This window comes from Rissa tridactyla, chromosome 4, assembly GCF_028500815.1.
Source record: "Rissa tridactyla isolate bRisTri1 chromosome 4, bRisTri1.patW.cur.20221130, whole genome shotgun sequence".
In the NCBI taxonomy this organism is placed as follows: domain Eukaryota; kingdom Metazoa; phylum Chordata; class Aves; order Charadriiformes; family Laridae; genus Rissa; species Rissa tridactyla.
The window spans coordinates 28,720,906-28,735,111 of NC_071469.1; the positions used below are offsets into that span (position 1 = coordinate 28,720,906).

The 14,206-nt window shown below is 41.0% G+C and overlaps 1 protein-coding gene across 13 annotated transcripts in view; it reads right to left on the reverse strand.

The window, feature by feature from the left end:
- Positions 1 to 14,206, reverse strand: part of GPATCH2L (G-patch domain containing 2 like) — a 48,040-nt gene that overhangs the window by 21,775 nt on the left and 12,059 nt on the right. For 5 of the 13 annotated variants that reach the window (XM_054200850.1, XM_054200851.1, XM_054200852.1 and 2 more), the window contains exons 5-8: positions 13,829 to 13,908; positions 11,659 to 11,726; positions 10,702 to 10,756; positions 8,610 to 8,695 (exon numbers count right to left, since the gene is read on the reverse strand). In XM_054200850.1, coding sequence (XP_054056825.1) covers positions 8,610 to 8,695; positions 10,702 to 10,756; positions 11,659 to 11,726; positions 13,829 to 13,908 — 289 coding nt within the window. Of the gene's footprint in view, positions 1 to 8,609; positions 8,696 to 10,701; positions 10,757 to 10,808; positions 10,849 to 11,658; positions 11,727 to 13,828; positions 13,909 to 14,206 lie in introns of all 13 variants that reach the window. The other 8 variants (XM_054200853.1, XM_054200855.1, XM_054200856.1 and 5 more) reach the window with 8 other exon arrangements.

The window sequence follows — 14,206 nt, forward strand, 5'->3', positions numbered from 1 at the left end:
TTTTGCAACCTATTTAGTACTGTAGAGTCATCTTAGAATGTACCTATATTCCAAATGTCCACACACATTGTTTCCACTATAGTAGTAAGTTCATAAAGTTAGGAATGCAAAACTGTCTCATGCATTTTCAAAATTATGATTTCCTTATCAAAGTGCTATGAAAACAGCTGAATCTGGCTTATGGTAATACAGCAAGGCTGTATTTCAGCCAGAAAACTGGCTGAAAGGTGTAATCTGTCCCAGTCATATCAACTATTAAGTCCGAAGCCTACTGATGACCAGTTTAACCATTTGCCAATTAAGATGCAACCTGCATTATTGGGACTGATTTCAACTGAGCATTCCTCCAAGTTCTAGATGCAGGAAGAAGAGAAGTTTAATTCAGAAAAGACAGCCTTGGCAGCAGACCAGAGAACTTTCGCAAATACAATCCATAATGAATACAAATGCATAATTTAGCAATGATGTTTGGTTCAAATCCCTGCTTTGTCTGAGATAACATAGCTTCTTTGGCAAGTTCCTTGGTCACTCTCTGCATCAGATCTGACGTGTAAAATGCAGAACTACAGTGCAAATAAAATCCATTAAAGATTGTGAGGTGCTAACATGGTGTAAAGATTGGAACCGTATAAATTTAGATGATTGAGTGCCGAAAAGCTCTTGTATGTTTAAAGCTTGTTATTTTGATCTTAAAAAAAAAATCCCAAAAGTTTAACAAACATATTTATCAAGTACTGAAACCTTTTACACATAACAAAAGGAAAAGTTCATAGCTTCATATTTCCATGTCCAAATCTACTTGTGAACAAAAAAGAAGCATATTTATAATATATACAATTTTAGGCACTGAATTCATGCAAAACCAAAGTGTGAGGTTGTAGCTATACAGAACAGTGTAGGGAACACAAAAAATTTCCTATACCAGCCAAAACTGTAAATTGTTTGAACGTTGCCAGGTCTACCTACTTACCTGTAATGAATATGCAACCACAAAATAAAAAAGAAATATCTACTGTTCTGTCTTCTCAACTAAAATTCAAAAGTTCTACAAGGAATCTACAAGATCTGTCATCTAAATCTGACATTAAGGAATAGTTTCAAAAATGTTTAAACTGTGCTAAGTTTCACTAACAGACAATTTTTCAAATCTGGGAACACATATTAATACAACCAGACACAGAAGTCTCCTGAAAACACAAAATAAAGACTTGTGAAAATACCAGTACACCTACAGACTGCATATTCAAATCTTGTGTTTGTACACATAAGTGACTAACCTCTAAGTGATTTCGCATATGCTTTTGTACATGATTATGACATTGGCTATATAGTGTTTTAGCACAGTTCTACCATGTATTCTGAAATATCTAGGCACACATAGCCCAAGGAAGAGATAGTCTCAAGCAAATGGAACTTCAGTTTTTTATTTTGCATCAGTAACATTGTATTAGATTACTAACTAGATGACTACATAATTATATATAATAATCCAACTCATTTTATCACATAATAAGGTTCCCTTTTTAATTTTATGAACTTATACCAACATTAGCCAGCTGATCCTTGGTGGAGAATCACTACAGACTAGGAAAGAAGCATGCACTATCATTTGCAAGAGGAGTTTATGCAATTTTTCCCAATTTATAAATGCTACAACTAGATTTCGAATAAGAGCGTCTGGATCTCAGATCCATCTGAGCTCAAACCACATCCACCCTTACCTTATGATTACATAAGAGGTTAAAAAAAAAAAAAAATTAAAAAAAACCAGTGAGAATCTCAAAATCCCTTCTTGTAGTCAAAGTAAAGGCAAATCATACTCCAGATGGAGACTAATAGCAAGGACGCTGCATCTAGCAGCCCTGCCTCTAACACACAAAGGCTCAGACATCATAAATTGTCTCTGTAACATGTATTTCATTCAGGTTTATCCCTTATTGATCACCCATGCTTCAGTTAGTAAATCAGGAACCTATTGATTACTCACTGGCTCTGACTGACCTGGTGGTAACAGTGTCAGTTTCAAGTGGTTGGTGCACTTTACAGACACCATAAATCTGTGTACAGGGAATCTCCAGGTGGTACGTACCTTGGGAGACAGGGGAGCAGAACAATGCATGCAGGGATGATAGTCCTCATTAAGACATGCAGAGAAACATTGTCTGAGGTATAATTTATGAAATATGCATTTTTTGGTAGATACCACACTTTTGAATCTAAATTTCTAATCACTAACTCGCATATAGATGTTACATTGGTAAAAGAACAGAATTGGCAAATCCCAGTTTAACAGCAGACTCCTAGAAATACCACCACCAGGAAAGTCAGCTCATGGGTATGTGCAGCATACAACATTGAAGTGGACAGGCTGAACTATAAATTGTGAAAATCTCACTGACATGATGCAACATGAATTAGTTTTTCTGTCAAAGCTGAATTTTAACAACTCCTCTGAACAGTTTAAAAGTTACTCTGAAGTAGAATAGAACAGGGCTGAGACGAAAGGCTGACAGAAAATGCACAAGACCCTCTGTGAAGAAGTTTGAGGCATAGAGTTTTATGGGATGAAAGATCTGAGCCTAAACTGAGAAACTAGAATGGTACTTACTCTGCCCTTGCTGCCTTTCAATCTCTTCTGCTAGGCTTCTATATACTTTCTTTAATGTTGCGCAAATGAGAAAATAATTGCCTAGTTACTTTTGGACTATGGCTGGTTGATCATAAGAAAAAAACAAAGTCACAGTGCGCAGTCACAGTCGGATCTGCTAGGTGACTAGAGACTAATGCGAAAACCTAGTTTACAGTCTAGAGAAGACTGAAATCCTAACCTGGGAAGAGAAAAACAGAACGCACCTGGAGACACAAAACAGGATCCAAAGTGCAGCTACGCTGATGGCTGGAATATATCCAACTCACATTGCAGCCTCTCACTGCCAGGAATTAGTGAATGAAAAATTACATACATATAGAAAAAATGGTTTTATATGAGAAGTCTACAGTGTCTTTCTGACAGTGATCTTTTTTTGTTTTGTTTTTAATCACAAGCTAAAAGAATTATCCAGGAAATGTGGATCTGTCTCTTGTTCTTAACATAGTACTTAAGGCACCTGATTCTGCATGCAGGTCACGCTAGAGAAAAAGTGGGCTTTGCTATGCAGAAAGCTGAGATTCATTGCTGTCTCTAATGTGTCAGAAGTAATGCTTCCTTTCTCTCCTTTTCCACATATTTATTCTGTGACCTTTTTTGTTTTTTTTTTTTAAATGAACTGTCATTGCATACACCGAACTCCTATCTCACTCCTACAGAGTTCAAGGTGATCACATGCAGGACTATAGGGCCACAGAAGCCTGCCACTACTTTACATCTACCACAAGGTTTCAACAGAAAATGAGGATTGGCAGTACAGTCTGTGGGACACAATACAGAGCACAAGCAGACACCATCCCACAAAGAACCTTACTGAACAGCATCAGGCCCCTGAAGCCTTCACTACCTGTGACCAGAAGTCTATCCACTCTCTCAAAATTTGGGATAAAAAAATACCTCAGTGTCACAACGGAGGTCTCTGAGAAGACCCTACAGAGCTAACTGTGACAGTCTGTGGCCTTCTTGGAGGCGCTGCACACTTGAGAGCGTATGCCTCTCTGTAATCTCACATCATCCAGCTTCTCTGCTGACAGTTTTTATTCTAACCTTACACTTGGTGGAAGCAAAGCACTTGGATTATTTAGTGAAAGTGTGAGGCAGCCATTAATCTACTGTCACACAAACAAGGGATGCTATTATCCTCATGTTAAAGTAAATGTTCAACAGAGACAGCCTTCTAACAAGGATACTGCTACTAGAACTCCATACAACCCAGCTGTTGCTGTTGTGATGCTATACTCCCAGCAAACATAAGCCAAATGAAAGGCTCCTTCTCTAAGCCCCGAGGTGTTACCTGAAGCTGTTGATAGCAGCTTCACAAAATTAATAGCAAAAGCAGAGTTCTTCCTCCTCTTTGACTATAGACCCAACTGGGCACCAAAGTCTGATCTGCACATAGCACGTGAAAAATCAATACGAGATGCTCATCCAATCTGCACACAAAGCTTCCACGCATGCAAGTGGCTCTTGCTATCACATCACAGCGTAGTTACTTCCTGGGAATAGCAGAGCCTGCTCTGCCCTGCAGAGCCTCACGGGAGAGCTTCTAAAGCACATTTTCAGATTCCAAAACCATGAACAGGTCATCTCACTTCTTAAATCATCCAAATCTTATAGGTCTTCATGCAGCAGCAGTCTGTTCCTCAAGTAAGCATTCTAATGACGTAGCAATTCCATTCCTAAAAGTTTGTGTATAGCAAATGCAAGGGAACATGTTTTCTTCTAGTTTTCCACACAAGCATTCGAAGCAGAGACAATGTGATCCCATATATTGCATTCTGTATTTTTATACTGAATCACACGATATTTGTGCCAGAAAGAGTCCTAATATTTGTCAGACCTGCTGAGTACATGGATTTGATAATGGCAATATGCTTTATAGGAGAAGAAAGCAATAGCAAGTAAACAAAATTCTGACGCCAAGGGGATTTTTCACTCCAGAGAATTAGGATTCACCAAAATGGGAGCATTAGGCCTCAGACAACTGCATGTGACACTAGGTTGATAGCTGCTGTTCATTGCATGCCTGTCAGAAGAATTCAGTTATATCCTCAACTGGAATATTAGCCAGGCTTTAGCAAATGAAGACATGAAAGTGCCCCAGCTAAATGAAGAAAGAGTTTAAAAAAAAAAATAAATAGGGAGAAAGATGCCTAAAGCAGTTGACAGCAGACATTTTTACATAAAGAAAATTCCAGGAAGATGAAGATGTGTGGATAGGTTGCATGGAATAAACTGGATACTGTCCTGGTCAAGTGGGAAGGCATGAAATTGTGAACATCCGTTCACTCCTTCAACTGCCTCAGGAAAAGCTTGACATTGTGGACAATCCCTGTACTTCCACATGTTTGAGTAAGAGGCAGAAATGTCAGGATCTCTGCACAGATACAGAAGAGAAAGAACAAAATTTACTTTGATGTGCATATTTCTAGAGCTGGAACTAGAATGAGAGACATTCAAACCTTTTCACTCTTAACAGCACCACCAAATCCAGGGTATGGAGCAACTGGCAGTTTACAAGGAGACTCACTCTATCACTCATACCTTTAGATCATTATCCCGTGTTCCAGGCAAGATGTGAGGCTTGCTTCTAAACCCAGACAAACTCTAGGTTTACGGTTAATATTAACTGAGAGGACGTGCAAAGTGATTTTCTTTGATTCATCTGTACTGTTCAGAGGTCTCTCTAACATTATTCTTCAGATCTCCATCTTCAAAATCTGCTTGCCACCTGAAGTCCACTTTTCCTGTGACCTCTAGTGGAAACCTTTAATTGAGCTTTTCACCCTTAACCCTATTTTCAAGGCTAGGTAAAGAATAAATGGCATTAGGGACAACTTATCTTCTACTTTCCTCTCTTATTCTACCTGCTATTCAAACTTAAATTGAAGGAACATTGGCTGTAGGCTCTACTGAAACTCTTACCCTACCTCAAGGGAATAACATTCCACCGACCAACAACCTCTAACATCTTCCCAGCCATTGAATAACCAAAATCTAATAAGATATTCTGCTTGAGCCTTTACAAAATCCTCTTAAGCAGAAAGAGTTCAAGAAGAAAATTCTGTTCAGGCCACTCCATTCTCCCAGAGAGTCAAATGGGCAGAGGGGAAAGAGGGGAAGGATCACTCAGGCTCTCCATGCAAGTCTCTACTTGCTTGCTTTTAACAGCCTGCATTGTGAAGCCGAAACCTTAACAGACAAGACATGATTAGCAAACGCTTTGTGCTCTTAAAGGAGAGTAATTATAGGCATGTGAAAAAAGGAAGAGATCCCTGAGGTACTCTTCCTTGCATGCCTCCCGAGAGGCAGCAGGGCCATTAAAAATTCCATGATGAAGAGGAAAAACAGCCTGGGAACAGCCAGGAGGCAATACAGCAAATTAATACACCAGTTGTCCCTCGGGAGGACTGCAAGAAAGCAGGAAACTCTCCTCGCTTCACAAAATAAAATTATACCACTAATGATAACAGTCACCACACACACAAAACTGCTTCTAATGATGGGTGTGAAATTCCCAATGCTATGCGTACACTTTGAATGAAATCTCTTCTCATTGCAGACATAAAGCAAGAAAGGTAATCTTGGTAGTGAACAATTTATACAGCCTTTCAAATAAGACTTCCCAAGGAACCCTCCACATAGAACCTCCCTCCTTGACACTGAAAAGCCTGTCTTGAACACCCCCAACTGTGCTCAGTATTCTGGCCTTCAGCTCTGCTTAAATGAAGCACTGGGTTACCAGTCTTACAGATGAACTGCACTTCCAGATGAACTGCACCAAAATCCACCACTGACATAAAGAAAACATTTCCATGGGAGAGAAAAGATTCCACCCGGTAACTATACTCCATTGGACACATTCGTGATAGCAGCAACTAAAGCAGAGAGAGATAATTTTGCATGGCACGGAGGGCATCAGTTGAAGAAACTGGATGTCCACAACATAAAGACAGTTTCTTCTCTAATGCATCATATCATTCTCAGGGAATTAGCTCCCGCCCCCATCCCCCCACCCCACCATCACCACCACCATTCTGACAAATTTCTGAATAGAGTTTCTCCAGGATGAGGTGCAAGCTGTTAGGGGCTTACTAAAGCACATGCCACTGGAACTGACTGCATCCATGGCAAAAGACAATGACGTTACCTGTGACAACAGGTGAACAGCGCTTCCAGAGGTCATCTGAACCTCCTGTAAGAAAACGGACTACTAATAGGCTTGGTTCTTGAAGCACCTAAAGAACAACTACTGTCAAGAAAATGTTTCTGTGAAGGAACAATTTCCTTCGGTGCCCTTGGCAGTATCTTTACATAAAGCAAGCACCTTGCACTGAAGAGTTCAATCTTTGCCACATACATGGGGCCACATAACACAGTCATTCTTTCCATATTTCTTTCTCCTATAAAGATTATTGAGCACATTTCACAATAAATTAGGAACTACTTTCTCAAACTACAGGCACTTAAAAACACAGACTCCTCTGGGATGGGACAACTTCTCTGCCAACATTCAGTAACAATTCATTGTGGATTATATTCGTCAGGACACCAGTCACCTGTTCATTAGAGGAAGGAACCAAGCATATATTCATCGGTTAGCTAGACTACATACTCAGCAAAACCAAGCAAATGTCATCCCTTCAGGTTTAGAAATCCCTTGCGATAACTTTGGTTAACTTTTGGAAAGAGCCTTTACTGACCATCATAAAGGCAGAGACTTTGCCCTGTTTGAATTCGTGAGCAGGATTCGCCTAGCTCTCCTTTCTGGAAGACAAACTTCTGTAGAGCGCCAAGTAAAACACTCAAGGCACAAGAAAGGTTATCCTAGCTGTAGTAAATGAAGAGACCAATCAATCTTCTTGCTTGTCAGGTACAAAACATCCCCGGAGTGGGGCAAAAGCCCAGAAAAAAAACAATTTTTGATGTACAATCTTCTGAGTTCTTTTTATTCTCATCCAGTTGAATGTTTAAGAGCTGATTTCTTCCTCCCTCCCCCTTTCCAGCTTTAACATGCTGGCTACAGCAGCATGAGGTCATGGTGCGACACCACAAAATTCCCTGCAGAAGCCAGTGGGAGGAGAGGCTTTGCTGGGTGGGTGCCAAGCTTTCGTTCAGACACATACAACCTCAGTACATTTTTCATGCTCTATTTGCTAATTAACAAGGGAAAGAAAGCCATGAAGCTGAAAGTCCAGACGTTTCCTTCTGATTTGGTCCTTCGTACAAACACATAAGCAGAATTGTGTCCCAAGCAAGGCTCCGTCTCCTTGCACAGGGAAAGAGCTCAAGGGCACCTTACCTTTAGACAGTCACCTGCAGCACAAGAACAGGAGTCACCTCCAAGGCTAACACTTGAATTTAATTTAGGATTAGTCAGCAGAAGGTGCCTGAATAACATATTAAGCCCAACTATGCGGACTCAAATATATCTCAACGTTTGGCCAGACCAGATCTAAAATTCAGCTATAGCAACAGAGAGAGAGAGATCAAGCCATTAGAGGTCACCTCAGGTGAGTTCTGAATCTGCCTAGATGGTCTATTTTAGGTACCCAGGACACCAAAATGCCTCAGCATGTCACCCACACAAGCTTGTCAGCACTTTCTCTCTCATCTTGTTCTGTTTTTAATAGTGGGCAACAATACTATGCCCATTTGTACCCATACAACGGACTTGCAGCAACTCACTGCGCAATCCAGAACAGATCACATTTATTTCTAAAAGCACAGTATGTTCTGCCTGTCTGTCCTACACTATTTCAAATACTCTAAGTGCTTAGTGTATTGAGACTCTCAAGTAATCATCATCGGTATGTTTTATGCTAAGTTTGAACACAGGCCTCCTAGGGAAAAGTGCATTAACTTCCAGGTCCATGAGTATTGTTCAGATCACATAGTACTGCTGAAGATAACCATGGGAGGGAAGTGACACAACCCCAACAGAGCAGAGCAAGGGAGTTACCTGGCAGTGCAGTGTGCTGGTGAGCATCTTCGGTGGGAAGCATCAGCAAGCACATCCAGAGAGTACAGAGGAGATAATGGATTGAACTGGAAAGTCAAGAGATTTTATTTAAGCAAAGCATAAAAAGAAATAGTCTCCAGACAAAGCTGCTCAGATCTATTCCCTATAGTTCATCCAGTATAAGGAGACCTTTCTGACACATCAAGGGGTGAGACTAGGTAAGAACTGACTCTCACTTCAGACAAAAGGCTAGCACAGGATGCAACAGCAAATCTGATAACCATCTTCTCACAACAGACAGTGTTATAAGCACACTCGTCTTTCAATTCGCATTACTAAAAATGCTGGTTGACTAAGAGCATACTCAAAAAGCTCTACTGCTGCATGCCATGAGCAAGAAGTCTGCCTCCCTTTTGGGAAGCCTCTTGTCTACCTTCACACTGTACAGAGAAAAGTCACTGTTATGAATGATGCAAACACAGAACTACTCACAGAGCAGTTCCAATATTCCCTATGGTCATACATATCCCTGAAACAGACCTCTAGAAGACTCAGGCCCACCAGGTTCAGTTCACAATGAGCTCCCAATTCATTCCACAGCAAGTGAGCTGCTCCTCCCACTCCCAACCCACCTCACAAGCTTTCTTTGCAAACTGCTTAAAACAAATTTCTGAAACACTGCACGGTCAGGCTAATCTTAGATCCTTTGTGTCTTAGACATACACTAGAAAAATCCTGAAGGCATCAAACCTACACAAGACAGCTTGTTGTAGAAGACGCAACTCAAGATTATTTTTTTTTTTTAAAGGTCAGGACAGAGATGGAATAATCTAATCAATCAATGCATGGAGCAGACTTTGCTCAATACGCAAATAGAAGGTTTAGACTGGTAGCTTCTCTGGGGTATCTGCATTACACTTCCATTCAGCATCTCCTCTATATTTCATACCATAAGCAGGAAACGCATTTCCATCTGCTTTGCAAAGTGCTACACCAATCTCTAGAACACTTTTCTTGTATTACTAGGACTACTGAGGCATTTTTAAATAAGGACAAATGAATAATCCACAGCTGTAGCAGGACTTGTCGTGAAAGTTATCTGCAACTCTTAAACTCAGAACTAGGCCTCTGTCTTCAACCTTTCTAAGAAAGAAGAGGCACCATGCACTACAAAACTGCTGCTATCAGGGGGCTCCTCCTTAAGTTGGACTGTTAGTTTACTGTCAGTGAAGCAACACTGCACCTGCACAGTAGGGGAGAATCACAATAGCCCTCTGTAGCCGATTCAAGTTCATTTAAGAAAAGTAATTTATTTTGTTCATTTTAAAGCTTATGTAGTTATCATTCTTATCTTTAGCAATATAAAAGTGGTACATGGAATGTTCTCATGAACAGAAAATACAAGTTGCACAAAGGCATGAAAATTATTTCTTGCCACATATGTATTTTTAGTCGCCCGAGGGGTAAAACAGACTTCAATTCTACTGCTCACCAACCAGAAACCAACTTGCAAAGGAACAGAAGGGAATGTGCATGGGTAGGAAAACTATTACAACACTGATGAAATGGAAGATGCTTTTTGCTTTCTGCTATCAAGAACCCGAGCTCTTACATCTTAAGTAAAAAAATCTCCTAGTACTGAAGCTATGAAAGACTTACTGGAGAATATAAAAGTGCATAGACAAGAGTTTCAGTTATGGGAATGCCTATTTCTCTTGCTTATCACCTTATACATTTTCCTGTTATGGCTGCTATTTAACTACAAACAGCTCACCATTTTTTCCCTTCTCTATTGATGAGACTATCAGGTAGAAGCCTGAGCCAAACAGGGCAAAACAATGCATTTAAAAAGAGAAAAATGTTCCAATTCTTATGGAATTTTGAGAGGCCAAAGCTCCTCCTGGCAAGAGGCATTTTCCGTCCCACTCATGGTCAGAGAGGAAGGCCTACACTAATCTGAAAGAGGGAGATAAACAAAAGGAATTCCTGACTTATTCAACTTAAATAAACAATATAATGCCCAAGACATGGGTTGTTTTAAAAGCCCAGAAGACATCAGTTACAAAAATGAGAAGGGACAGGGCTGCCTTACCTCATGTGCACAGGCCACAGTGTGTGGGAAATCAGAAGCCGACACTTTGTTCTTTCTAGAGAGAAGGAAACCAAGAAAATAAAAAAGGTAGAGCAGAGTCAGCTTACCTGGTTGCGATCTCTCTTCCCCATGGATGGTAACCAAAAACTGGAAGGTGGCAGTCAGAAGGACAGGTGGAAGCAATGCCAAGGAAGGAACAAACACATGGCAGGAAGAGGGGGAAAGGGGTAAGGAGAGAAGGGGAAGGGAAGAACAGAGACGGAAGGAGAAGGAGAAAGATTAAACGTCAGCAGCACTCATATTAAAAACAACAAATTTCAGATCCAAGGAAGAAAACTGGATACTAATAGCTGGTGAAGGCTGGACACATTGCATTACAGTCAAGAGGTGCCACCCTTACCTATCCATTGCCCAACAAGAATAGCATTAGAGGGATGGCAATGGATAGGCACCATGACTATTTCCAGTGCTGACTACAATTTAAATACGCTAATTGGGGAAGGAGACAGAACACCAAAGAAAGAGAAAGCAATTTCGCGGCTGCCTTGTCAGCATCATTTCTGCAGTCTCGGTATGTGCCCATAGCGCATATGACTCCACACAGAAGCTTTTTAAATAACTAACATACAGGACCCAGTCTTTTCATACTGTGCAGAAGATCTCCAGTTATTGCAATAGCGCATTATAAGGGAGGGGGAAAGAAAAAGCTGACTGTACCAAAAGGGCATTTGAGCAGTGTCCACACACTGGGGCAGCCTTATAAACAAAAGGGAAGTCAGCAATTGCAAATAAGAAAATGGAGAAGCCGTCAGTAGAGGACTGTCTCCCATTCCACAGGTCACTGCATGCTTAAGTTACCCCCCAGCTCTTCATTCTCTTCAGTCCCAGGAGGGAAGAGGACCCTACAGTTCTTCCTCCCCTCCCAAAGTTCTACACAACAGCTGTTAAGGGCCTTACTCTTTCTGGCGCGGATCACTAACAATATGACCTAGCCTCTCGGTGCCCAGAGTGCTCATGGAGGTGTCCTGAAACACAAAGACAGGTAAAAGGTTGCAAACTCTCACACAGTGAGCAGACATAGTTGTCTGTTGTCTGCTGCTGCCAATAAGAACAGATCTTACTCCCCTAGGCCACATCCTTTCCTCCCCAGCCCACTCTCAGCTAAACATACTCACCCTCTCCTTTTAGAGCCTCAACTGAGCTGATTTAACTAATTAGAATGGCAGAAAACCATTCAGTTTTATTTGTAACGTTTGGTTTTTCTTATTTTAGTGACAATATTTGCTTGCACGGTGGCGCACCAAGGACTGGACCAGTACGAAGTATGGAGCATAAGGATGCAGTTAAGAACAGGGGAAACGGCTGAGAAGTGCTAATTTCCAGTTTACTGGGGTCAGCTGGGACAGAAACAGGCTGACAGACAGGACATCATGCTGTCCCACTAACAATGGGGATTCACCAAGCACAGGTGAATGCAACAAGGGGTATGCATGAAGCTTTTGCCCTTTCTGAAAGCAGCAATTCAGCAGCAGGACCTCTAGCAGCTAAAGAAAAGGCAGATCCTAGGAGAAAGAACTTCCTCTGGGAGCACGTTTCTCCCTGCAACACACTGCCCTGTGTATGTGCTTGATGCTGGCGTACACGTACACACACAGCCTGAAGCACCAGCTGTTCATATCTGCATAGGAACTACCTCCAAGAAAGAAATATACTTTGCAGTAAGGGTCTGAAGATGACGGTAAAAGGCTTTCACAGATAAGATTCTTCACGGTCTGTGCCAGGTACATAGGCAAAACACACTCAAAGTTCAGGGGTAGTTGTAGCAGCAGGGGTGAAAGAGGGGCTATTTGTTACAGCAGGAAAATTATTAACTTAAAGTGCCGTAATGTTTAAATTTACGGTTTATTACTGTGTAAATTACAAGCCGTACTTTTGGTAATTAGCAGCTCGCTGGCAGGGAGCTCTGAATGAAACTCATTATTTATGATTACAATTTAGAGAGAGATGGGGAAGGGGGAGCAGTGACCTCCGCTGCAAATGACAAAGATCCCTTTAAGGTGATGAAGATGAATTAAACAAGTAAATATTATCCTTCTCATTTGGATCATTAGAGGTGCTGCCAACAGGCCTAGCCACTTGCAGGTGGCCTGAGGAACCCTACCCAAAGCCAGTCTCTTGCCAGTTGAGGATTCATATTTTAAACACTGGTTACAACTAAGCAAGGTGAGTGGAAGAAAGAAGGGGCAAACAAGGATCTTTCAGGTGTGACTGAACAGAAAGAAGAAGTCACACTCCTCTAGACTCCAGGCTCCTCTAATACACCTTGCTAACAGACTCTCTAAAGCCAGTCAGCTCAGAATATATGCCAATACTTTCAAAAGCACAGAGCACATCCCAATAAAAGTAAAGCCAAACACAGCTAACATCTTCCTTCTCAGAAACATCTTTTACAACACAGACAGCAGCACTCAACACTCCAAGATCCAGACCCAACCAGGTGCATCCCTCCCTCTTTTACACACGCATATGCAAAGTATTGCTTAATCCTTTAGAAACAGGCCTAATATTTTGTTTGTTGTTTGCCCTACTCATAATAAACCTAGTCAACGTCTTTGGGTAACTTTGTCTGCATTATTGCATATACCGTTTTATTATTCTGTCTCCCCACTAAAAATGCAACAGCTAAACCACCTTCCTTTGTTGCCATTCATATCAGTCTGCTTCCCTATTTAAAATTTGGCCTTCCTTCACCTTTGAGTCACCTCTCTGCCCTTGTAGTCTCAGACTGTGAGCATGCACAAGTCTCATGCCATCATCATTTTCCCCTACATTCTGCCTAAATCTTCTTGATATTTACGCTCCCTATCATTCATCTTCAGACCTCCTTTCATACTGCTTTTAGCACTGATCAACTGTCTTTGCCATTCCAAATCTGCCTTCAATTCCACTTAGTCACTCAATCAATTTCTGACAGTCAAAGCAGTTAAACAAATCAAACAATACATGAAACAAAAAAATGTACAGAGCCCCTTTCTGCAGAAAACAATTCACATGATTATCTTAGAATAGTACTTCAGGACTGATCAGCATTGGAAATACAAAATTTTTGTCTTGCAAAAGGGAATACCTTGCCAACGAGCCTCCTCCGACCTTTTCGGAGACAACGGGCAGCAGCTCCTGGAAGGCGATTCAGGCGAGCATGAAATCCTGAAAACCAAACCCAGAAAAACTGAGCAACAAATACAGAAGATTCTTCCTGACAAAATCACCAGGAAAAATAGTTCAGTGGTCAAATCAGATCCTCTGTCTCTTGTTTCTCAATCTGCAAGAGGCAGATATGCCAATTTATTCACAAATCACATAAAATCCCGATTAAAAAAAAAAGAAGACTCAAGAATGTGGGCAGCTGGTATTTTAGTATCCTCTCCAGTATTGCAGTTATTTTTAATTGGATCATTAATAAAAAACAGATCACTAATATCAGTTTAAATTGTAGCATCTATGA